This window comes from Ceratocystis lukuohia, assembly GCF_044167205.1.
Source record: "Ceratocystis lukuohia strain C4212 chromosome Unknown Supercontig6_pilon, whole genome shotgun sequence".
NCBI lineage: Eukaryota > Fungi > Ascomycota > Sordariomycetes > Microascales > Ceratocystidaceae > Ceratocystis > Ceratocystis lukuohia.
In genome coordinates, this window is record NW_027263525.1 from 1,849,097 (window position 1) to 1,872,883 (window position 23,787).

General features: G+C 49.7%; 8 protein-coding genes across 8 annotated transcripts; 4 read left to right on the forward strand and 4 right to left on the reverse strand.

Annotated features, from left to right (window-relative positions):
- Positions 1-6,656: 6,656 nt before the first annotated feature.
- HOO65_060435 (uncharacterized protein) lies at positions 6,657-7,193 on the forward strand (the record flags this gene model as incomplete). Its single annotated transcript, XM_071001134.1, has 1 exon — positions 6,657-7,193. The coding sequence occupies one exon, from the start codon at positions 6,657-6,659 to the stop codon at positions 7,191-7,193; it is 537 nt and encodes a 178-aa protein (XP_070857785.1).
- A 1,387-nt stretch (positions 7,194-8,580) lies between these two features.
- HOO65_060436 (2OG-Fe(II) oxygenase family Oxidoreductase) lies at positions 8,581-9,972 on the reverse strand (the record flags this gene model as incomplete). Its single annotated transcript, XM_071003895.1, has 2 exons — positions 8,581-9,196; positions 9,725-9,972. 2 exons carry the CDS (start codon positions 9,970-9,972, stop codon positions 8,581-8,583), a joined length of 864 nt encoding a protein of 287 aa, XP_070857786.1.
- A 1,299-nt stretch (positions 9,973-11,271) lies between these two features.
- On the forward strand, positions 11,272-13,825 carry HOO65_060437 (uncharacterized protein; the record flags this gene model as incomplete). Its single annotated transcript, XM_071003697.1, has 3 exons — positions 11,272-12,537; positions 12,597-12,718; positions 12,859-13,825. 3 exons carry the CDS (start codon positions 11,272-11,274, stop codon positions 13,823-13,825), a joined length of 2,355 nt encoding a protein of 784 aa, XP_070857787.1.
- A 1,814-nt stretch (positions 13,826-15,639) lies between these two features.
- HOO65_060438 (Nucleoporin NUP82) lies at positions 15,640-18,485 on the reverse strand (the record flags this gene model as incomplete). The annotated part of the gene is made up of 2 exons (XM_071003672.1): positions 15,640-18,066; positions 18,141-18,485. The coding sequence occupies 2 exons, from the start codon at positions 18,483-18,485 to the stop codon at positions 15,640-15,642; spliced, it is 2,772 nt and encodes a 923-aa protein (XP_070857788.1).
- A 677-nt stretch (positions 18,486-19,162) lies between these two features.
- On the forward strand, positions 19,163-19,907 carry HOO65_060439 (Nuclear cap-binding protein subunit 2; the record flags this gene model as incomplete). Its single annotated transcript, XM_071004051.1, has 3 exons — positions 19,163-19,231; positions 19,341-19,435; positions 19,514-19,907. 3 exons carry the CDS (start codon positions 19,163-19,165, stop codon positions 19,905-19,907), a joined length of 558 nt encoding a protein of 185 aa, XP_070857789.1.
- Positions 19,908-20,473: 566 nt separating this feature from the next.
- On the reverse strand, positions 20,474-20,922 carry HOO65_060440 (mitochondrial 54S ribosomal protein mL60; the record flags this gene model as incomplete). The annotated part of the gene is made up of 2 exons (XM_071004093.1): positions 20,474-20,526; positions 20,643-20,922. 2 exons carry the CDS (start codon positions 20,920-20,922, stop codon positions 20,474-20,476), a joined length of 333 nt encoding a protein of 110 aa, XP_070857790.1.
- A 560-nt stretch (positions 20,923-21,482) lies between these two features.
- Positions 21,483-22,130, forward strand: HOO65_060441 (trafficking protein particle complex subunit 2; the record flags this gene model as incomplete). The annotated part of the gene is made up of 2 exons (XM_071004071.1): positions 21,483-21,667; positions 21,827-22,130. The coding sequence occupies 2 exons, from the start codon at positions 21,483-21,485 to the stop codon at positions 22,128-22,130; spliced, it is 489 nt and encodes a 162-aa protein (XP_070857791.1).
- A 627-nt stretch (positions 22,131-22,757) lies between these two features.
- On the reverse strand, positions 22,758-23,338 carry HOO65_060442 (histone-fold-containing protein; the record flags this gene model as incomplete). Its single annotated transcript, XM_071004077.1, has 3 exons — positions 22,758-22,921; positions 22,991-23,128; positions 23,329-23,338. 3 exons carry the CDS (start codon positions 23,336-23,338, stop codon positions 22,758-22,760), a joined length of 312 nt encoding a protein of 103 aa, XP_070857792.1.
- Between the last annotated feature and the right edge of the window lie 449 nt (positions 23,339-23,787).

Consider the following 23,787-nt stretch of genomic DNA (forward strand, 5'->3'; position numbering starts at 1 on the left):
AGTTCCGACTATATTTTATCTATTGAGCTTGAACCTGAATACATTTAATGTAACGGGAGAGAGTGAAGTTGATGTAAGACACTAGCAATATACTTGTGCTTTCGCGTCTTTCAATGGCTTGTCTGCAATCTTCCGGTTACATGAGCCTTGCAGTGCCGTGGACGCCCACCAGTGTCCACACTCTCTTAGACATTTGCATTATTATTATTATGTTATTTTATGCCTGCCTAGCAATGCTGTGGCGGACTTGAGCTTGGATTTATTGGATGTCGTCTGTTTGGTTGTATTATTTAACATCTAGCTACTGGTTTCCCACAGCAATACAACGACATGTTCTGGACGGAAGCAGCGTGGTTGATGTCGTCTTCCACTACCACTTTCGGGCAGTCAACGGTTGCAGGTGTACGTCGGCTTCAAGTATCTCCTATGGCTTTTTAGGGACCGGCTTAGCAGCCAGGAGGCTTTCCCGCTCGCCGTGTCTCTGCTAGGTGTAGTTCCCGCATTAGTTACCTGGTGTTTTTGGGTTGTGGTGTCCTGCCTATATAGTAGGGTGTTGTCCCTGGCGGAGTACGTCGGTTTTGTCCTCTGTTCGGCGAAGCGGTTAGATTTTGATTTGAATATATTTCACGTCTACTGGAATCACTAAGATCAAACGACGCCGGATTGGTTACCAGACAGAATTGACCCTCTGCAAGGCTGACCATAGATCTCGGACGGGAGAAGCTCGTATGCTCCCAAGCAAGCTTGTTACTCGCCCAGAGTTGGCGAAGCGGTTGCCGCATCAAGCAACGCGGGCCGGACAGCTTGGATTTATAAGTTCCACTTACACCAAAATATCCCGTCGTCCTCTGTGGCGCAATTGGCTAGCGCGTCTGACTGTTAAGTATCTTGCCTTAGAGATAGCGGCAATCAGGAGGTTGACAGTTCAAGCCTGTCCGGAGGAGTCCTTACTTTTTTTACTTAATGCCCAGTAGTTCTTGCACCTAAATTAGGCCTCTCCACGCCCTATTTTAGGGTTCAAATCGCACGTGTGTGTATATATACGCAGGGTTATAAGGGAAAACTGGTAGGTAGACGCATATTAAACGACAAGCCGCTATAAAGCGACAAACGCTAAGAACCTAGACTCTACGCCACGCCAGCTATAGTTCATGGCGTTAATACCATCGTTTGTCTGTTCACCGGCCGATGGGATTCCCTTTTTCGAGAGAGAGAGAGAGAGAGAGAGAGAGAACAAAGAATGCCGCGGCGCGGCAAGCTTGATTTAGACAACGTAGGAAGTTTACTGAGGGCTTTATTTTTTCACTTTGCAAAGAGCCTCAAACCCAAAACTCCCAGCCAGCCTTTTTGCTGTACTAGGCCTGGTCCTAGTTGGAAGCAGTCAATTTCGCTAAAAATTCCAAACAATGGACTATCTTCTTCATCATTTTACATGCACAAAAAGAGAAACAATATGTGATTTTAGCGCAGCCTGAGGTTGTTTTTTTTTTCATTGCGGGAAAATGGCCCCCATAGTTACCATGCCTTTTCTATTTGTTTATCTATCACGACAATCTTGTCTTCTTTCATTTGACACGCTACCCCAGGAGAAATGACTAGCGACGGTGACCTTTTCTCCTAGCCACATGGGGTGCAAAGCGTAGGTCAAGCGAGGGGCAGGAACGGGACAGAGTTCTTTGTCCGTTCTGACAAGAAGGCCTTGTGATTTGGTCTGAGCTTCCTCTCGTTATTCGGGAAGCTGGAGAAGAAATACGCGCCGTGGAGGTCTAGCTCGATGTGACTAATGGTGAACTTGCATGCCAATGTGTTGTTCTGGGCTTGGAGGAAGCTCTACGGTGATGTCCGGTTTGTTAGGGTTAGACCCACGATACTAATTACCGACAAGTCGTGCCCAGCGGCATCTCCAAAAAGACACACCCAAAACACCATTCAATTCTGGCTGATGACCGTAGGACTTGCATGAACCAAAAATAAAGGCAGAGTCAAGCTCAAAAAGACTTGTCAAGACAAAAAAGGAAAAAAAACGAGAATAAAGTTTGTATCAGAGAGACAAATGATAGTGACAGTACTTCATACACATGGCCCGGCGAAGACCGTGAGAGCTCTTCTTTTTATGGGAAGCCTCTTTTTTGTTCTTCGACAAAACAAAAAAAAATAAGCTTAGAACGTGATTGATATTTGTCATGCTTCACCCAAATCAACTTCCTGCTGGGTTGTGGTTGCTGACGATTGGCCGTGAAGCTGTGCCGCATGGCAGCGTAAGATCCCGTGTTTTAAACGCCCAAGAATAGAAGAGGGGACAGATAAGACGCAGATGAAGGGAGTGACGAGAGAGAAAAGGATGTTGAGTCAGTAAACAAGGCCATATGGTATCAGACGTGGTGTAATCTTGAATAAGCGTGCCGCACACATGATGCTGTGTTAATGCGGTATGTGCACTGCAACTAAAATAATCTGAGTGCATCAGAGCATGAAACATGGCGGGCCTAGGATACACATGGAAGCGGCTTTTTCTTTTCTTCTTGTGTCTATCTTTGTCTATTATGGTTCGGTGGGTTATTGAGATTGAGAAAAGAGAATGGACAAATCCTCTGGTGGAAGCAGCTGGAAGTGAAGTGGGCAGAGGGGCAGAGGGCAGAAGAACAATAGCAAGAAGACAAAAGAAGGAGAGAGAAAGTGTGCCAGCGGCGCGGGCTGCAGTTTTCTTGAGGCTAAGTGCCATGGTTACATGGGGAGCTGCATGACATCAAGCGGCTCGGCACATGGTGGTGAAAGGAGGAAAGGGAAGAGGGAAAAAGAAATATCCCGCCAATTTTTCTTGTTGGTGCGCTGTAGCTGTAAAGTAAAGCCCGAGGAGCTGGTTGGATGGGGATTACGTTTGGACTTGGGGCAAGGAGATCTTGTTGGCGATTGGAGTTGTGATGCATCTCAGCGAGATGTCAATACGAGAGTGCGATGAGCCGATGGTCCGAATGTAGAACGGAGATGCAGGTGGGGTGGACCAGAGGATCAAGATCCAGAATCCCGTATCGGCTACAGATTACACCTCAGGCTAGGCGCTTACAGATATCAGCCTACCCAGCAAGATATCGTATAGTTAGCACGCTGGATGGAGGCTACCCAACGAAGATACTGGCGGTTCACATGGTCCAGGCTTGATTTGATCACAGGTCGGTTGACACTAGACTAGACCTGCAGGTTTTGGCTAACCTAACGCATGGCCATCCATAGTGTGTGCGTAGTGCAAGATGCAGTTTGTAGCGTGCAACCCAAGGAAGGGCGAGAGCCCTTTCGTCTTTTTTTTTTTCCCTCTATAGTCAGGGCAGGACGAGCTGACTGACTGCCAGAGGCGACCAACGCTAGAGATAACAAGAGGCTAGTGCTACTGGTTCGCAAAATTAAGGTTTCCAGTATTGAACAGGCCAGTTTTGTATATCTGGGTACATGGGGGTATCTGAAAACACTAACTCCCTATTTCCCTTTTAAAGTTCAAAATAGCGTAGCGGCACGGTTAATATGAAGGTGGATTATACTAGAGCTGACGCAGGACCGGATCTCAGGCTAAGACCGCACGCAGTTGGGCAGAGAGAAAGAGAGGGATGGGAGACTATGGCCAAATGAACAGATGCGTCAGAGACTGGGCCGTAGGGAGAGGTGGGATATGAGTTTAGTCTTTTTTTTTTCTTTTTTTTTTTCTTTCTTTTTCTTCGATACGTGTCTTAGTGTGTCTGAGACTGGTCTATTGTGTAGACAGCGAGGTGACGAATGCTCAGAAGCAGAAGTGAAGGAAAGCAAGAAAGGCTGGTTATCCGGATGAGGCTTGATACAGTTTTTGCCAGTGGCCAGAAAGTTGACGCACAATACAGGAACAAGGAGAGCAAAGACAAGGCCAGAAACACAAGGATGATGGCCCCTTCCTTGCAAGTAAGACCTGCACAAGGAAGAGATAGAAGTGATCAGCGCCAAAAAGGCAAGCCACCAGCCGTTGTGTCATGCTAGGTAACCTGGTGGAGGGCCGGGCTGGGACCATCCCTAGCCCTTTGCTTGCTTGACGTGGATAGACTGATGAGGCGGATGGATGGCCATGGCCTTTTCCCCGTCTCCCTGCCTTTTGTTGGGCCGGAAGAAAAGAGAAAGAGAAAGAGAGACAAGCAGCTTGGACCAAGGCGAACGGAGGAGCACGGATTTTGTGATATGGAGATAACCTGGATGGGGCAGGCCGCATGTAACTCTGACACTATGCCGCTAGAAAGACACGAGCGGTCAGATACGTGGGCTGGCGTTGAAAGGGCACGCTATGCATATGTGCTCTCATAGATGCTTGTGTTGAGAGGTACCGCATACTTGAAGCCCTGTGGCCATATCGACCTCAAGCAGACAATTAGTTGGATGCCTAGACAGCTGGGATGTAGTGGTACCTCCTGTGGCAGCAGCCATCAACCCATCGCCCAGTTGGCGGACACAGATGGATGGATAGACAGGACAGGCTGCTTCCTCCTTTCTCTAATCTTTAGTATGGTCGGGTCGGGGGGGAGGGAAATTAGACGTGAGCGAAAAGAGACCTGGGCTTGTTGCCGATTGTTTTATTAATGCAACGTCTGTCCTGGGTTGGGTTTTCCTCCTGGGGACAAAAGGGCACCTTTCTTTTGCATTTTTCCATGCGCTTCTCCTCCCAGAACAAGTGTCGTTGCAGTCTCGATCTCCCTGGCCATATTCTCGTTGCGTTTTTGTTTTGTTGTTGGTCGCAGCTGTGGCTGCCATCCTATCGTAATTGGTCTGTGTTGTGTTGTGTTGGACTGGAGGCTCTCTGACCTCTCTCTTCCTCCTCCTCCTCCTCCTCCTCCTCCTCCTCCTCCCCCTCTTCCTCCTCTCGCCTACTCGTCTCTACTCGCTGCTCACTCGCTACCCCTGGCTAAGTCAGCGCTTGCACCTTGCGTTGTAACCAAGCGACAGGGCAGCCCCGGCTCCCACTCCAGTTTCTACAGCGCTGCAGCCCCTGACAGCGGACAAAAACAATAAACAGAAGCTACTGTTACTGCTAGCAATCAAAGCAGCAGGCCTGTAGCCCCTGTGCAAAATCCGTACCTTCTGCTGGCTGCTGGCCCGATTGGACCATTGACCCCTCCATCCCCTCTGCCCCTCTAAAAACGCTACTCTGTAAAGGCTACATAGCCCCGTTCTTGAAATCCTTCCAGCCGTCTGCTAGAGCCCTGAAGGCCCAGAACTTGTCACCTAATTTCCCTTCTTCTTTTTCGCCCATCCTTTCCAGGCGACACATACACCCCATAGTCCTTCCCACGCCCCACTAGAAAGAAGGGCTGAGGCGGCAGAGCTGTGGTGCAGCAGTACCTTTTTGGTACTTGTTTGACGGTGTATTTTGGGTGGCGTGCTTGTACCCACGCCCCCCTCTCTTCTTTCCTCTTTGTTTACCCCGGTCGTGGGCAGCCATCACAGCACCAGGCCCTCCTTCTTCTCTTGCCGGCTAGCCTTCTAGATCTCTTTTATTTTCGCCTTCTCTTCCTTTTTTTCTCTTCTTTTTTTTTTCTCTTCTTTTCCTTCTCACCAACCGCGCAGGTCAACATCGTCTGTTTTTGTTGTTTTGTTGTGTCTCTTCTCCTAAACCACACGCTCTCTTTACCCTTTTTCTTTTTTCTTATTCATTCTTTAGTCCTTTTATTTTTATTTCTTTTCTTGAGAGGCTCTTTCACTAAAGTCCTCATCCATTCCTTACTATCGACTCCGTTTTTAATCGCTGGATTATTGGCACTCTGCTCGCTTCTCTTTGCGTCGTTTGCTGTCCGGTCCCTCAAATCGCTGTCGATCGTCGCGGCTTTGCTTGTTTCAACTCTACGACACGTTGCTTTACTGCTTGATCTTCGCCATATCACCCCGATCTACCCGTTGCGTTCTGTTGCGATCTCGATATTACCTACAGTCGTCAAATTCGAGAATCTTGGCCCTTAATAAGTCCGGCCACGCTAATATTTATAATCGTCCATTCTATCGACTCGAAATATCTTTGCTGTAAGTCAGACAGGATGCAGGAATTAAGCCCTCCAATAAACGTGCCCCCAAATCCATATATTCCACTTGCAACCACTGGCCTGCGCTGCGTCTGGAATGACATGTAAAACAAATGCTACGGATCCTGTCAGCCAACTAGCTAGCTATAGCCGTGCTTTTCCCTTCCCTTTTATCTCCATTGGGCTGCTAGATTTAATGTGGTCTTGGTCTCAGACATGCAGGCCGTCTGCCCTACGGACTATTTGTTGTGGAACATTCTCTGCTCCATTCGGCACCACCTAGCTGTGTACCTTTCCCCCCCCCCCCCCCTAATCCACTGCGACGCTTCAAGGGAAATGACGTTGCCAACCGCTTTCACACAGCTTGCCTTGATATGGTGTTGTCAATACATTGCATTAGTGCAATGCTGAACAAAGTCAATACATGGCTGCTCAAAGCAAATCAGCAGAGACAGTGGTCTAACATGTGCATCTTACAGTCTGTCCGGCCCCGTGTGAATCTCTTAGCTGAGCATTCATTTAATAATCCAACTGTCGCCTGCCTCTCCCCGTCTTTAGTCTATCTACGACTATCCTACTCGTCTTAACCCCGCCAAGCATCATTTAGTCCTTTAGACTCACCCACCCACCAACATGCCTTCTATTTCGCACGTCATTCTTCAACGCAGTGAGGACGAGTCTCCAGACACCCTCGAGTTCAACAGAATGCTCAGTGCGTTTGGCCTGGTCATGTTTGCTCTCTGCCTGGTTTCGTCTCTTGTTCTGCTTCGCCGAGCTCAACTCCGTAGACAAGCTTCCCTCGCCCCTGTGCTGCCCTCGTACTCGGAGGCCCGTGGCAACAACCTCACCATTCACACCACTGACAAACACGGTCGGTCCAGTGTGCTGGTGATTGGCTCTAACGGCAAGCCCATGCTGAGCAACCCCAACTCGCCCCCCCACTCGCCCGACAATGTACCCGAGATCCGTATTACCTTCCCTGATGAAGCCGACCAGACTGGCCAAAACCAGAGTGGCCGTGTTGTCGTCGTCCGCATGGGAGATTCTTCTGTTGGTCTCGAGCCCATGAACGAGCAGCTCCCCGCCTATGAGAAGGAGAGTACAACCCAGTTCTACTCCATAGATATGGATCAGATCGGCGGCCTCAAGGAGAAGGACACCCGCATCTAAACCCCAGCTTCTGTTCTGTGTTTTCTCTGGCTTCGTGTTTTTTTTTTGTCTTTCGCCCATCTTCGCTCCTCTCCTCTTCTCTTTGATGTCCTCCCTTCACATGGTTGAAAGCATAGAGGGAGGGGGGCATCAGCTTGGACATCACTCCGTGTGTCTAGGCATTGTGTGGTTTTTGTTTATGCACCGGACGTCTCTCGAGATATTCCATCGCTCACACAAAATTCTTTTCTTTGTTTCTATTCTTACGTTCATTATCCTCTCTGTTCTTATTCATAATACCCCCCCTCCCCCTTCCTCCTTCTCTCCCTGTTTGCATAGGCAGCCGGGAAAAAAGCCATCCCTTCAACACTTTATAACCGTTACTCTTTTGCTACACCCCTCATAAACACAAGCCTCCTGTCACTCTCACTGTTGTCATTTTTTTGGTGGTCATACTTGTTTCCACTGGGTTCTCGGCCCTTTCATGTTGTCACGTGGAAGCGGCTCTGCAAGCTTGCAATGGTCACTTTTGGTGTATCACGCGAGACTGTGGTGTCTATGTCTCTTTTTCTCGATTTACTATATTTTGTTTGGAGTTGCGCAATCAAGAGTCTTTTTTTCCGCTGATCTACAAAAGCCAAATCATACTTCTCTTTTTGCAGGCCATCCGGCTGCCCTCGCTTCATATGTTGCGTCCGTCTGAAATGTTTCCTTGATGATGTACTCTTATGCCCCTTCTATGTCTCATTAACTGTGTCTGGTCAATCCCTGTTGGTTGCTCCTCAATCTCTAAAGAAAAATTATATATATATTCATGTGTATCATCATTTATCTTGGCCCTCCCTCGCTCATCTCGTGGCTCCCTAAGTTCTTTGTTATCTTGTCTCTTTGAATTACTTGGGTTGGAGGGGTGCTCCACGCTTCTGTGCTTACTGTCTGTCGCCCCATTGATGATGCCCTGGCGACTTCATTTAACCCTTATTGGTCCGTTTAATGAGATGACTAGCTCCCTAGATCTGAACCCTCGACTCCCTGTTTAAGCGACAGACAGTGGTTTTTAGGATCGTTTGATGGCATAATCTTGAACAGATTAAACATAGATAATGTAGCCTGTCGTGTAGCATGCATCATGACTTGACTGCGGCTAGTCATTAGCTGGCCCATGTCCGTTACTGTCTTTATTTCACTCTACTCTCGCTTGTCTAGTGCGCTATAACCGCCTGCCATTACATCCAAGGGAGTTTAGCTTAAGAATAAGTTTGTTTTTTTTACCTTGTTTTTTTTTAGTCGACAAGATATTGCACCTTACCTGTTACTTTCACTAAGGGGTCCCTGTTTCTGTAGCGTCAGGAGCCGACGTCTTAGTCGCGGACCAAGGGCACCATCGCCTCCCAAATCACTCCATGTCTTACTCCAGGGCTCCCCAGGACCAGATATTGAGACCAACTTTGCTTCCCTGCTTGACTGGGAGGCCGGCATGGAATGTCTCCTGATATCCCTTTCCAGAGCCATCCGCGCGAAAGTTTTCCCAGAACACTGCATTTCCAAGGATTGGCTTGAAAATGACGCCTTCAACTGCCGGCCCGTGTCCAAGTATATCTTGTTGTTCATTTCCTCCTTCAGGCGAAGATGTTGACGACGCATCGCACTCGACAAACTTGCACCAAAACGAGTTGCCACTGCGTACATCGGCGCGAGGTAGATATGGGAACTCCGTCCCTCCGCCCTGGATGTCATCCGAAACATGTGCCCAGGCCATGAAGCTGCTAACGCGGCCCCAACCACCAGCCCCAGAGCTCCAGTCAAAGTGCATACCGTAATGGCCACCTGGACCGTAGCGCTGAGTGCGGAGCCGCTCGATCCAGAGGTTGCGCCGCCAGCCCTGGAAGGCGCGGGCGCGGGCTTCGATGCAGCGTACGGTGGGGTCACGAGGGAGCAGGGCAACTTCAGAAAGGCGGATAGATGGGTCGATTTGCGTGGAGCTGCCATCATGTGTGACGGTGGACGGCTGGAACAGGTCCTCACTGCAGTGAAAGAAAGGAGGAACCGTTAGTGTAAGAAGGCTTTGCGGGGGGAGAATGGCGTTTGGTGATTACACAGGGCCGTTTTTCTCCTGCTAGGGCTGTGGACGCTGTTGAGACTGGAAGCTGCAAGCAACAGGAGAAAACAAAGCCTCTATAGGCGACAATTAATAGCAGAGGTCAGCCTCTCATCTCCCCACCATGGATGTGCCCACGTGGTTTTAAAATAGAACAAGAAAGTATAGGAAGTCTATAGGTCGTTGTACGGGTCTTGTTCTCTTTTGCTGCCTCTTCCTGGCCTTGTTTCCAGAGATAGACCTTGACATGCCGCTCCAAGTCACACCAGAAGTCCCATGCTGGTCCTTTCTTTCGCCCGAGTCCTCTAGGATCGCCGCGCGGCAGGGAATAGCAGAAGAAGCGCCTTGTGACTCTATTAAAAGTGGATAAAGCTCAGGAGAGTTAAGAGGAAACGTGATTTAAAGGGGAAATACGTTAGGAAACAAGGCCTGAGAGTTTGAGGCTGCTACCTACCTAACGTCAAGCAGATGCTTCTGATCGCTGGTCGATAAAAAGTTTTCTATGTAGATAACAAGAGGCTCCTTCGAGTAGATGTGAACAGAGTACTGATCAGGTGGGCATCCAAGCGTGTCGTTGATGCTCGGTATTGCAAGCATGTCCTCGTTTAGGGCTGGAAGCGGTGCACGAGAAAGATTTTTAGGCGCAGATTGAGAGTAGAGGAGGGCCGAAATGGCTGCTAGAATTATAGCGTAGGTGAGCATTGTGAAGCAAGATGGCGCGAAATAGAGAATTATAGATGGAAGGGGAGCTGCTGCGGTTAGGAGAACCGAGAGCGGACAGAATGCACTTCTGTAGTATATAGCACTATATTATGCTGTGAGGGGGGGGGGGGGGGGGGCAGAGAAGGAGGAGAATGGAGAGGAGAGATGAGTGAAGTTGGTAGTGGGTCATTTTAAGTGGAGTCCTTTTGGTGCACCAATCTCGTTGAAACTCTATTTTATTGTTATTTTCCGATTTTGCTGGCAATAAACTCAAGCATGCCGTTATCAAATCCATCGTGCGTGATATGCTTAAAGGCCTACAGACCAAAGAGCTTCGAATCGGAGAGCTACGAACCAGATGATGACACGACAAGACTGCGATCAAGACGCCCGATACACGTAGAACATGCGTATGTACAAATATGCGTGGAGGTCCATCGCCTCCACATCACGTGCCAGGCACCGTCTGAATAGCACATCGTGGCCTTTCCCAGCCAAATTCAGTTAAATAGATCTGGCCTTCAATACGACTTGTCGTCTCAAGAATATTCCTCAGCCATGATGCTGCTCCCAGACTTACTCTGGCTATGTTTACCGGTCTGTGGCTTGGCTGCAGTACCCCAGAGGGGTCGTTTGTTTCTCTCCTTTTGCTAGGATGTTGAGACGTTAGGTGCATATTCCTCTCATTCCTCTTGCTTTTTTTTTTTGCTTTTGGCCCCTGAGAGCGTCAAAGCCCAGCTTATCCAAAGCTTTCTAATCAGCGGCCCTGGGGCGAGAGAAGGAGAAGTATGCATGGAACAAAGCCTCTGCTACCATTCGCTTGTTCGCTTATCCTTGGGGAAAGCTGCAAAAACTACTCCCTGGTAAAGTTCGTGCTATATTGCTGGTCTTCGTATACAGTACGGCTTAGATATATATGCAGACGCATAGGATACTAACTATACTCCTTATAGATAGATTGTATGCGCTCTCTTGCACGAACCTGCAACTCGATTTCTGCTGATTAACGAGCCCTAATCCCTCAAGCTTAAAAGTGCCTGTTCCTCCTAGGCTCGACGAAATAACTGCCGATCAACTCGCCCGGCTAACGAGCGTTAGAGCCAGCAACAGAGCTAGGCGCAGCAAGCCTAAGACAGCACACAAATCCATACTTAGACACGCACATCGCATCGCATCGCATCCCTTCGCTTTTTGGTGCTTCACCAACAACATCCCGGAAAACCCGCAAAAATACACGCAGGACCAGAGAGACCACCGCCAACTTGTCCTTCCCTTTACTTTGCAGCTTCCCTAACAACTATGGATTACTTTGTGCAGGACGGCGAGCTGGTCTCAACAAAAAGGGGCATGCAGGTGTCCAAGACACGCCACAGAGGAACCCGCTTTGTCAACGCTGTGATGTCAACTCCTGCCCATCAAGGAAGCCAAAGCAAGACTTCTTTTCCTGCAGCGTTTGCGAATGCTTCTGCCCCTCAATTCTCCTCTTCAGTTCCCGCGATTTCTGAGCAATCCTTGTCTGCCGGAGTCAATGCTGCGCCTATCGGAAAGGGTTCATTTTCCGTATTTTCGATTTCAAAGCCTCCGGCCCCAACACGCTCTGCAACTCCGTATGCCCTAGAAAATGCGCAGAATCACACAACCTCCGGAAAAACAAATTCTATCGCATCACCCAGGTCGTCGGCCCCCTCGCCTAGCGGAGGACGTGCTGAAACTGCGTCTCCAGCCTCAAACTGCACGGCTAGCAGCATTATAACGCTGGAACAGTCAGCAACAGCAACGGGGCCAGCGCCAGCGCCAGCAATAGCAATAGCAACAGCACCATCAGCACTAGTATCACAATGTCGAGAGATCGCAGCGCAGCGTTGCGAACCTAGAGATGAGACTGTGCCCGTGGCAAAAAGAGGAAAGACCGCAAAGAAAAAGTCAGATCCCACTCCCAGGCCGGCGCGAAAAAACGCAACGGCAGCCTCAAAAATGCAGATACAGCAGTATGGGGGCTTCTCGAGCTTCAGCGTCAGTGTTCCATTACCGAAGAAGCAGCGTTCTTCCGTCCAGACGGGTCGTTCCACGACCAACACATTCGAGCTGGACCAGAAAGTACTATCCTGTCTGCTAGGCGCCCGTCAGCTGGACATTGTGCATGGAATGATCCCAATTTCGGTCTCTGTGAACCCATTTTCGTACAGCGCAGAGTCATTGCCGGCCCTGCCCATGATCACTTCTGCTACGGATAATACCAGGTTTTTGTATCAGCTGTTTGAAGCCAGCATGCCTGAAACTATCTTTCCTATGGAGCACATCTTGACACATAATCCCATCCGGTCATGGGAGTTTTTCGAGAGCGTGATGAAAGATATGGCGAAACTGCACATGGTTATTGTCTCGAGCGTGTTTATGGAAATGCATTGTCGAGGGTTGAGGCCGTCGCAGCTCTTGGCCTCAATCTCCTTTTACCTTAGCCGGATGTGTGCACTGGTTGGTGAGGGCCTTAAGGAAGGAAACAAGACACCAACTAAGCCTAGGCCATATGTCCTAGAGTGCATTGGGTCCATGGCGCTCATTTCGGTAAGTCGGCCAGCCCTAGCTAGTTATGCGATGCATACGTATATTAATGGTGTGTGCAGCTCTTTATGAATCGACACGACGACTGGCATATCCACATGAAGGGCCTCAAGAGGCTTCTAACATCGTATGACGACATGAACGCCAAGAACACAGATTGGTATTTGATACACAAACTACGGCGGTAAGTTGCGCGCTATGCCGTGTCTGTGTCTAGTAGCGCATACCCGGCTATCCACTCAGACTTCACCTTCACTCACTTACACTAATCCACTTACTTACAATCACGTATATCCGTTATCTAACCAATGTACCGTGTCACAGATCCGATACAACGGGCGCCTTTGTAACAGGCTGTTTGCCATATCTTGAATACACCCGGGTTTATCCAGATGTATCAACCGTTATTCCGCAGCATGCACGGGACGAGCTTCGCCTCTCTACCCATGAATGCCTATCAGCAGCGGGAATTCTCCCATGCGTGGACACATCAGTGCAGGATTTGGTTGTTTTCCACAAGGCTGTAATGTTGACCAAGAAAGGCCCACCTCGGTCAATCCTCTTTGATCCGCACTCCTTTGTCGATGAATGGTTTTATGTTGTCTACAAGCTCACGCGCTACCCAATGTCGTTACGAGACCACTGCTCGCTGACCCAGACACGAGCTGCCGGCGTTACAACCCCCAATGGCCAGTCGCCATCGTCGAATTCATACTCCCTCGATGCTGATACTTGCGATCTCATGTCGCCGGTAGCTAGAGTGGCATCGGTCCTGTTTGTGTACGAGTTCATCCAGCAAAGACCGGCCTCGCCAACCGGCTATATGGTTGCCCTCTCGCTTCTCCGCGACCAAATACAAATGATTGTCAACCACATCAAAACCTATGCCCTTGGACGCGCCTACTCTGCTTCGCCACCCGAATATCCGTCATCGACCCCAGCCCTGGCGCCTCTTTACATGATCCGGCCCGTGCTGATCTGGGCCTGTATCATCGGCTACATCTACTCATATCGGTTCCCCGAAACCGGATGTGATCCGTCTTTTAAACCAAACCCCAAGCGCGCTGTTTTCTGCGAGTGCATCTACCTTCTCTTCCCAGATCCACTGGACATGCCCACAGAGACCGACTCTCGAATGTCTGAGCTTCTTGATTGGACGACGATTTCGCACTCGCGCCTTCCGACGACGTTGGATGCCTTTGTAGCTCTGATGCGTGCTGAGTATGAGGCGTGGCTGGCGCAGTACATGGAAGGCGAGAATGTCCACGATGTTGTGTTGACGACTGCGTAGAGCTGTAGACTCCTTTGCTTGAATATAGGTTGGTTGTTGTGATGAAGGACTTGTTGACGAATGTAATGAACTCGGTTTCCTATAGCGCATGAAATAATAAAATCACGTCCCGAACATATCTTACCAGTGCAAAATGAAACATGGGGTGGAGTAATTTGGGGGCGGGAGGGATTGGTCGCATGTATCTACTTGACAGTATGAATAGAGTGTAAACCCTAGCCCAGACAGCATCTCAACCCTCATCTCATCGTTTGCCCTTTTCTTCTCCATCGAGCGATCCGCACGCCGAACAAGTGTTGTACGCAATACACGCACTACACATATTAACCATGTCTGCTCATCCGTATTATCCCACGGATCTGAACATCCCCGCGTACCAGCCGAACATATGGCCTTTGTGGCTGCTTGCCGGGACTTTTGGCGGCCTGATAGCCGGTGTCCTTGCTGGTGTGGCGACGGTGTCGAAGCGGGCGAACCCAAACCTGAGGATGACAGAGATGCTGGTGATCGGCTGGTTTTCCCTATGTGAGTTTTCCCTCTTGCTTCATTTCTTCTTCTCTTTTTTCCATGGAGTGTTGCTTTCTGACTCCGATTTCTGACACTGTATATCGTCTGTAAAGGTGCCTTTCTGCACTGTTGCTTTGAGGGTAAGAAGGGGATGAGACCTGGAGATATCTAGGAAAAAAAAGGCTAATCGGTGGCGGTTGTGCGGGTAGGATACTTTGTGTTTTTCCATCGCAGTTTGGCCGGTAGGCAGGACCTGTTTGCGCAGCTCTGGAAAGAATACGGCCTGTCTGACTCTCGATACCTGGTATCTGACCCGTTTATGGTCTGTATTGAGACTGTTACAACGGCACGTTATCCCGCCCTTGCCCTTCATCTTGCCGTCTCATCAGCTTTGGGGTACTAACACTAGAAGCCACCATCTACAGCTTGTTTGGGGCCCACTCAGCCTTGCTGCCGTAGCTGCAATTGTGCTTCGCAGTCCCCTGCGTATCCTCCTGACTACATTAGTTTCTATGGGCCACCTGTATGGCGTGGTGCTGTATTATTCGACGTGCTATGTAGAGCATGCGTTTACTGGCCGCAGCCACAGCCGCCCGGAGTTTCTGTACTTCTGGGTGTACTATGCCGGTTGCAATATCCCGTGGGCCATTGTGCCAAGCAGTTGAGTGCCCCCCCCCCCCCCCCCATTCTGTTGCGTGTGACTGAAAGCTGACGGTGCTGGCTGCAAGTTCTTCTGTGGCAATGTGCGCGTGAGATAGCCGCTGGTGCTGTGGCTCTTGGTAGAACGGTGAAGAAAACGCAGTAGATGCGCGCTCGATATCATCGTGCTGCGGTTCTCGGTATGGCTGCAGAACCGGAAGGTGCTAGGCCCATATGTAACACCCCGCCTGGAGGCAGAGGCTGCCGTCGGCAGAAACATCGCCCAGCCCATGGCCTGCCTCGTGGAGATATCAGGTTAACTGGACTGACCTGACGATGATTCTCAACTATGATAATTGCGTATACGAAGTCTCCAGAGTGCTTGTAGTGTCGCTAAATAATTTCGCCATGTCTTTCATTGGGGTGAAATCTTGCTATTCTTTGTCAACTGCACTATTGAGGATGTTATGTTGCCTGAGCGCTCTTAAATCACCTTCTTCCTCACATACAAATAGCCTGGCATCAAAGCCCTTGCATATAAATGAATACACTAATCTCTACTCAACCCAGTGCGCTCTTGAGCCGCCACACAATGTCGCCCACCTCATGCGACTAGCGTCTTTCTAATAATCCTATGGGAAAAAAAAACACCTACACTAGTCGCCTCTCTATACTTCAGTTTGCAATCTTTCCAAACGCGCCGTCACTGCCTCAATCAAAGCCGTCTCGCGTGTCAACATAGTCTTGACTTGTTGTAGACGGGTCTTGCGTAACTCCGGCGGAATGCGCAAGTCCGGAGTCCCTGATCTAGCTGGACTCTCAACACCTGTCGGCGTCGATGTCACTGGTGATGACGACACGGCTGTGCCGATGTTCGCCGTGCTGGATACTGCCGCGATGACACGTGCATCGCGCTGTTCCTGCTCAGCGACGAGCTCACGTGCATCCCGTAAAAGCTCCTCGGCTAGCTGATTGACCGTGTTCACACGTTGCCACGGCTCCGTGACATTCGCGTTGGACCGGCGTGGTGCGACAGAGAGCTCCTCTCCAGACCCTAGAACACGTGCCTTGAGACTCTGGACCTCATCAGCAAAGGCGCGTTCCTTGGTGCTCAGTTCGCGACGCGACACGTGGTTGGCATTCTTGCGCAGGGCTTCAAGTCGCTCAGCTAGGTGGATCTGGCGGGATTGTGCCTGTGCCAAACGTGAGTCGATACGGATGCGGTCACATGGCTCATCCCCACCGACAATCTTGTCGATACGCGCCTTGATTTCGGCGGCTTTAGCCAATTGCTCGCGCATCTCGGCATGCATGCGGTCACACTTGAGGAAGAGATCGGAGGCTGCAAGACCCAATGAGTGAGTCTCGTCGCTGAGAATCTTGTGCACGTTGGTGAGGACTTGTAGCGTCATTGGGCTTAAGCGCACTTCCTGGCCTAGAGTCACACGCTGATTGGAAGTCTTGAGACGCTCGAGGAACATGGGAAGCACAGATAACTGCCCAAATGCTTGCGAAGGGGTATATGCAGGACGAGGCTCATAGGTGAACAGAGGCTGGGGGGACGGCTCCGGCAGGTGTTCGGTAGGGTCAGTGGTATCGGGGGATTCTTGGCGGATGACGGCAAGCTGTTCCTCCGGCAGCTCAAACAGAAGGACGACGGGCTCGTAGGGCGTTGATGAGATAATTCCATAGCCAACATCAGGATCGTCAATGGCAACACACGCCGACAGATAGTTGGGGCTGTGGGACGAGGTTTCAACGTAAAGGCGTTCACGAGTCGAGTTGTGGCCTGTGACTAGCAGGCCAATGCGGAACTCAGAGCCGGCCCCAGGCTCCTGAAGCTCGCTTTCTAGGCGGAACACCCACGACGCTAGAGAAAAATACGTTATGCCAACATTGTGTGTGACATAGAACGCGTACTTGGACATGACGTCAGTGCTAAACACTGGCCAGCTGTCAGGGTTAGATTCCATAGTGTTCATACTGTCCATGGCCTGATACAGCAGAAGTGATGGCTCGGGTACTTGATCTGCCAAATGGCTTAGGCGAGTTTTATGCTTGGAGGGTAGCCATTGGGCCTCGACACCATCGATATCAAGGCATACCTTGACCTGGCCTCCTGTAGACAGCAAGCAAACAATCGAAAGCGAAAGGCCTTCATGTTCTGTTCCTTCGGTCACTAGATCAACATCCTCGCCGTACATGAGCTCTTCGCTATCAATCTTAGGACCAATGACCATGATATCGGTGTACTCGCAGTCAATGTCGTCTTGGTCCTTGAGGTCCGCACATATATCAAAGGGGCCCTGAAGGCGAGGGCAAGAACCAGGTTTCGAAGGCCGAGTAAAGACCTCAATAACAGGATCTCCAGGGCTAGCTTCTACAAGCTGCGGCTCTTGCGAGTCGATTTCTGCCATCCAAGCTAGCTGCTGCTGGGCTAGAAGGCGTTCATACTCAGATGTCTCGGCATCATCCTCGATGGTGCCTAGCTTTTCCACTATGGAAACTGATAGGGAGGGTATCAAGGCTGGAGGAGCAGACCACTTCTGGGGTAGTAGAGGACACAGAGCATACACATCGCCTTCACGCATGGCAATCCACAGCGTAAATGGCGACCAACCGCCAGACTGGCGCGACGAGAAACAGGCGGCCGCAACCTCCATTTCGAAAGAGTCAGGAGAAAAGCCCGTGTTGGTGGCCGATACGGAGGCAGAAAAGTTTTGGTCGAGGGCAACTCCATCAGCCAGTTTCTTCAAGTCAATGTCGAGTGTGGGCTGGTCAAACGACCAGCGATCTGTCATGGATAGTTCCCATACTCGCACAATGGCGTCTTCTGACACTGTCACAACACATCCGCCATCGACACCTAGCGGGTGCCACAGCACGGAGGCAAGAGCAGACTTGGTAGATACGTGGGTGACAGGGCCGAGGGTCCATATCTTGGGCTTGATGGGGCCACTATCGCCGGATGTCAGGTGAGACGAATCGGGAATGACCATGATGTGGCAGGTATGTGTAGTGACCACGGCAACATAGTTGTTATTCGGCGATATTATGAGCTGGCGGATGTCGTCGGCAACGGGGGCTTTGATAGTCTACAGGAACAGCGGAAGAAGGATTAGCTACGGAATTCATGACAACGTGAGCATGGGAACTTGGATGGCCGTACTCGGTAGCCACTGCCGAACTCATCGGGGCTGATGCTAGCCGCCGTAGCACCGTCATCGTCCTCGCGCTTGATTAAAACGCTGCGTCTTGAAGATTTTGCCCTGCGATCTTCCTGCATCTCTTTGAGGTAGGCTAGATCACCCCAGCGTATTTCGCGGCCACGAGCCACGAAAATCTCGGTGCCGCGACGAGCGATGGTGCGACGAGGCCCGGCTTGGGGTGACTTGGCGTTTTGCTTCTTCTTGGAAGCATATGGAGAACAGGGCTCATTGGTAGCAACAAACAGGGCATTTCCCGGAGCACCAGTCGCTAGATAGGACGGCGTGTATGCCTTGACTTTGGGCATCTTTCTGAGGGTGCTAAGGGTGTTGGATCGAGAGTATGAAGTCGGGATCGGGGTTGGAGGAATCGATAACGGCGAGTTCGCCCGAGAAGACGAAATCGAGGACTGCAAAGCAGGGAAGCTGCTTGAGTCGATGCAGGTCCAAGACAGAGCGCAGAAAAAGTACGACCAAAAATCAAAGCTAGACAAGCTGCAGTCAAGTTAAGGCTTGCTTTTGCTGAGTGATGATATGATGGCACAGAATAGGAAAAGGGTGGACTTTTTACTAGCCGCAGGGCTGACGAATGCGATAAAAGGCTATGGGAAAAGAATGACAATCAAGTGTTTGTATCTGCCTTCCTTTTGCTCTCTAGTTCTTCCTCAACGCTGAGCATCTGTGCGTTGCTGTCTTTGTTAGACTTCTTGTCTTGTCTTGTTATTCTGAAATATTTTGTTTAAGCTTGGGAACTTGATCGCGTTCAACAATGTTAAAAAGATTAAGTGGAGCTGGTGGTGTGTTTTACCGGTAATTAGCCGTGTGTACAAGCGCGCCTGCCGTTTCCATAGCATCAACAAGGAAACTGAGAGTCCGCTCTATTTCATCACGAAGTTTAACTTGCCCAACAACTCACATCCTGTTGTCCTGCATTTAAGCTCTCTAATAGACGTATATATACTTTATTCCAGCCTCCGTAATCAACATGGCCCCATCTCGCAACAGCATCACCGTTGACCGGCTTGACCAGCCGAGCGCGTATTATCTCAGCAAGGTAAGAACATCGAACCTATGCGCCTGTCAAATTTTACTGGTGAAATCCGCTGAAACAACAGGAGGGCTTGCCTTGCTAACCACACTCTTTGCCTCATAAGTCCAAAAAGAGACACCATAGAGGAGACCACGAGACTCCCGAACCCAGAGCCGAGCCCACTGAGGACCCTCTGGCTAATTCTACCACTCTATACGTCGGCAACCTGTAAGCCTAAGTCGCCATTTCTCAACTTTCCATCGCACAACGCCAGATGACTGACCACCACTCGCTACTGCGTAATAGGTCCTTCTACACCACCGAAGAGCAGGTCTATGAGCTGTTTTCCAAGTGCGGCGAGATCAAGCGCATCATCATGGGCCTCGACCGCTTCACTAAGACGCCTTGCGGCTTTTGCTTTGTCGAATACTACACGCACCAGGACGCCCTTGACTGCATGAAGTACATCGGCGGCACTAAACTAGACGAGCGCATAATTCGCTCCGACCTTGATCCTGGTTTCGAAGAGGGTCGCCAGTTTGGCCGTGGCAAGTCCGGCGGCCAGGTCCGTGACGAGTACCGCGATGATTTCGACGAGGGCCGCGGCGGCCTGGGTCGTTCTCTGCAGGCCGAGCGCATGCGTGACCATGAGCGCCGTGGACGTGAGACGGAAGAGGATTACGAGAGATACAGCCGGTAGTACCAGTACGAGCACGACAACAAATGCCTGGACAAAAAAGTCATCTAGGTTCGTGGCTCATAATATGTAGGTGATGGCTTGATCTTTGTTTTTGTGCCTTCGTTTTCACATGAATGGAGAGGCGTTTATTTTCTTTTTTTCAGTCATATTGGGTTCAGGATATAGAATAAGCAATGGATTTTTGAGTTTCTGCACAGAAAGATGACAGCAGCAATGGCGAGAGATGTATTGTGTGTATTTGGCCTCCAAAGGGGAAGCTGATAATAGTACATGGTGGCGGCAAAAGGCCTTCTCTTGGTGATGCTACAGAAAGCGATCTAGACTCTAGAGCCAAGATCAGACCTTTGTAGCCATCAAGATGAATAGGACATCATTAATGTTGATGTTGGAAACGTTATACAAAGTAACAAGAGTCATATCATCAGACTGAACTCGCAGCGTCCATATACACGGAACAGTTGGTAGTATCTGCGGACCGGGAGCCGCGAGCAGCGAGCAGGATCAGAATAGGGAAAAAGGAGGAAAGTGGGATAGACGGAGTGTGTAATGAACTGTTTCCAAACTGCTCAGTAGCCAGGAGGGTTCACACGTTGGGATACTCTTGTCCATTTGGGTAGCTCTGCAACAAGATGTCAGTCCACCGGAGATCATAAAGGCTCTTGTAGTGTCACACGGCCGCTTCTATGTACAGTATGTTCTCTACAATTACCTTGATAAGGTCTGGGTTATACTCACTGTGAATGCCTTTGCGGTAGCCTTTGACCTTGCGGTCAAACATGGTGTACTTATCGCGGGGCATCATCTGCTCCTCCCTGGGCATCTCCTCCTTCCAGCGCTCCAGCGCCGCCACGGTTTGGCCCGTCTGCTTCATCGCCGCATCCAAGGTAGCTACAACACCGTCAACAGCCCGGAGGCGCTCCCGGTGCCGGCGCTTCTGAAACTTGGACAGCCGCCAAGGGATCTTCCAGAGCAGACCGCTGGAGAGCGGGTTGGTAACACGGAAGGCGCCAAACATGGTAGGAATTGCCAAGTTTCCCGTTCAAAAGCTGGAAAAAGATCACGGTTGAATAGGATAGAAACGGAAAGCGAAAGTGCTATTTCCGGGTCGTCGAAAGGGGGAGGGAGGTAAGCTCGCTCAGGCTGTCGAAGAAGGTCGTCGCGGCTGGGAATTTAGTGTGACCAATTATCTGAGGCTTAAGCAAAAAGTTGAGATGAGCAGTACTAGCCAATGAGGGTAGGCGATGTTGTGGTGCCCCGCTTTAAAGGTGCCGGTTAGCCAACCACCCCAGTAGTCTGTGACAAGCCTAGAATGAGCTTTAGCATTTGACATCACCGACAACCGTGAAGCCAAGGGCTATTCTCAAACTGTCGAGGACTTTCTCGTGATTAGTAGCTTTAATTATTACTCAACTCTTTTCTCTTCTCTCAGAGGCTATATATAAGAACTAAGCGTCTGCCCTCTACCTGATTTCTATCAAGAGCTCAAGACCTCGGCGCCCTTTGTCCACCAAGTCCAACGGAACTACCAAAGCACTATCACCACTCTTGTCCGTTTTCCCATCTAGAACCACCACAATGTCGTACTACTTTGCCATTGTGGGCACATCGGACAATCCACTATTCGAACATGAATTCGGTACATCAAAACTCGGTGGTGATGGCACCCCACGCTTCAACGAACAGCTGTATCACCTAAACCAATTCATTCTCCATAGCAGCTTAGACATTGTAGAAGAGGTCCAGTGGTCGACGGGGCAGATGTACGTATACCACACGCACTACTCATCTGCTAATTTATATGAATAAGAATAAGAACAGCTAGATGGGAGTGAGAATAAAAAAAAATATCAAACTCAGCTCAAGCGCAGCCACCCACTCCATACCGTCCCGTTTTCTAACAACCATCCCTCTTGGGCTAGGTACCTAAAATGCATCGACCGTTTCTTCAACAACTACGTTTCCTGCTTCATCACTGGCGCGAACGTGCGCTTCCTGCTCCTCCACCAACCCTCGCAGCCTGCCTCATCCTCACGATCGTCCTCGGCCGCTGTTGGCGCAAATCCTACCAGCATCGCCACCGAAGAAGCTATCAAGAGCTTCTTCCTCGAAGTCTATGAGAACTGGGTCAAGGCCATTATGAACCCCTTTTACCAGGTCAACACACAAGTTACCAGCAACATCTTTCGCCAACGAGTCGCGGCTGCTGGCCGCAAATATCTATGACGGTGGTGTCGGATGTTAAGATACGTATATAATGGAAAGGGGGGGAGTAGGAGGGGGGTCGAAACGGCGTTCTTGGTTTTCTCTTTTATCATTTGTCTTGTCTATACGTATATGTCAATTTTGGTGTTGATTGGCGACCGGAGTTAGGGAGACAATTGCACTAGCCCTTAATACATGCATTATGCGAGGTTTCATGTTCATACTGTCTACATATTCGCACTCTTTAGAGGGACAGAGACACCAGGGGAACCTTTCTGACTCAACCGCCGGAGACGCGTTAAACTTAATAATTCATTGCTTAGTAGTTGTGTTGTGAAAATCCTCCCCCATAAACGCCGATGGTAGATGTGTTGCAAGAAAGTGAAAGCCAGAAAGAGAAGGACACGACTTAGTGAAGTCGGGTGAAAGAACGCAAATAAAAACAAAGACAAGACAATGCCCATGGGGCAGAGCATCAAATCAATAAACCCCAAGTAAAGACGATCATCCTCGGCAAAACACAAAACAATAACTGTGGGTAGAGCATTGAGGGATGATTTATTCCCGCAGTTGCTTGACCACGACCGAATAATGAAGTACCCGTAAAGCTGAAGAAACCACTCCGTAAATATAGTATCGGGGGTTGGTTTAACCACCGAAACCGTAGAGGGTACGGCCCTGGCGCTTGAGGGCATAGACGACATCGAGCGAGGTAACGGTCTTGCGCTTGGCGTGCTCGGTGTAGGTGACAGCGTCACGGATGACACCCTCAAGGAAGGACTTGAGGACACCACGAGTCTCTTCGTAGATCACTAAAGAGCGAGTATTGTTAGATACAAGGCTAGGCGAAAAGGAACAAGAGGTTCAACATATGCACTTACTGGCAGAAATACGCTTGACACCACCACGACGAGCGAGACGACGGATGGCAGGCTTGGTGATACCCTGAATGTTGTCACGAAGAATCTTGCGGTGACGCTTGGCGCCACCTTTTCCAAGACCCTTACCGCCCTTACCGCCTGTTAATTGAAGACGTTAGTACTTTATAGCTATTGACCGAAGGTAATGAATGTGATATGGACATGTTGCAACCAGATAAAATGGCATTAGACATCGCATCGCGTCATAGCTAAGAACGCGTCACTGCAGTCGTTCATACAGAGATGAAACCATCGAAATGGAACAAAATGGAACAAAAACGAAATGATTGTTAACTTACGTCCAGACATTATGATAGAATTGAGAAATAATTAAAAGAAGTTGAGTTGAAAAAAAAAAAAAAAAGTAATGATGGCCGTCCAAATTTTGATGAATATCACAATCAAGTAGAGAACAACAAGAAAGAAGGAGAAAGAAAGAAGGAAAAAAAAGAGGGGAAGGTTAGCGTGTGCTTGGGGCTGGTTATTAAATACGTATCAGGGGCCGCCAGCAATAGCCAAAATCAGCCAGCTATCCAAGCAAAGGCAGGAACCTGAATTTTTGCTCTTTTTTTTTAAAGGCAGACAAAAAAAATAACACGGCCATCCATCGGTGAAGGGGTTCACGTTCCTGTCTTTCCTGCTCATCCCCAGTTTTCTCTCTAGTAACAGGGCAGTCAAGCTTGTTAGAACGCCTACGCTATGCATGAAACCCGCCCAGAACAACTAGCAGTAATGCTGTATTAATACCAGCCATTAAA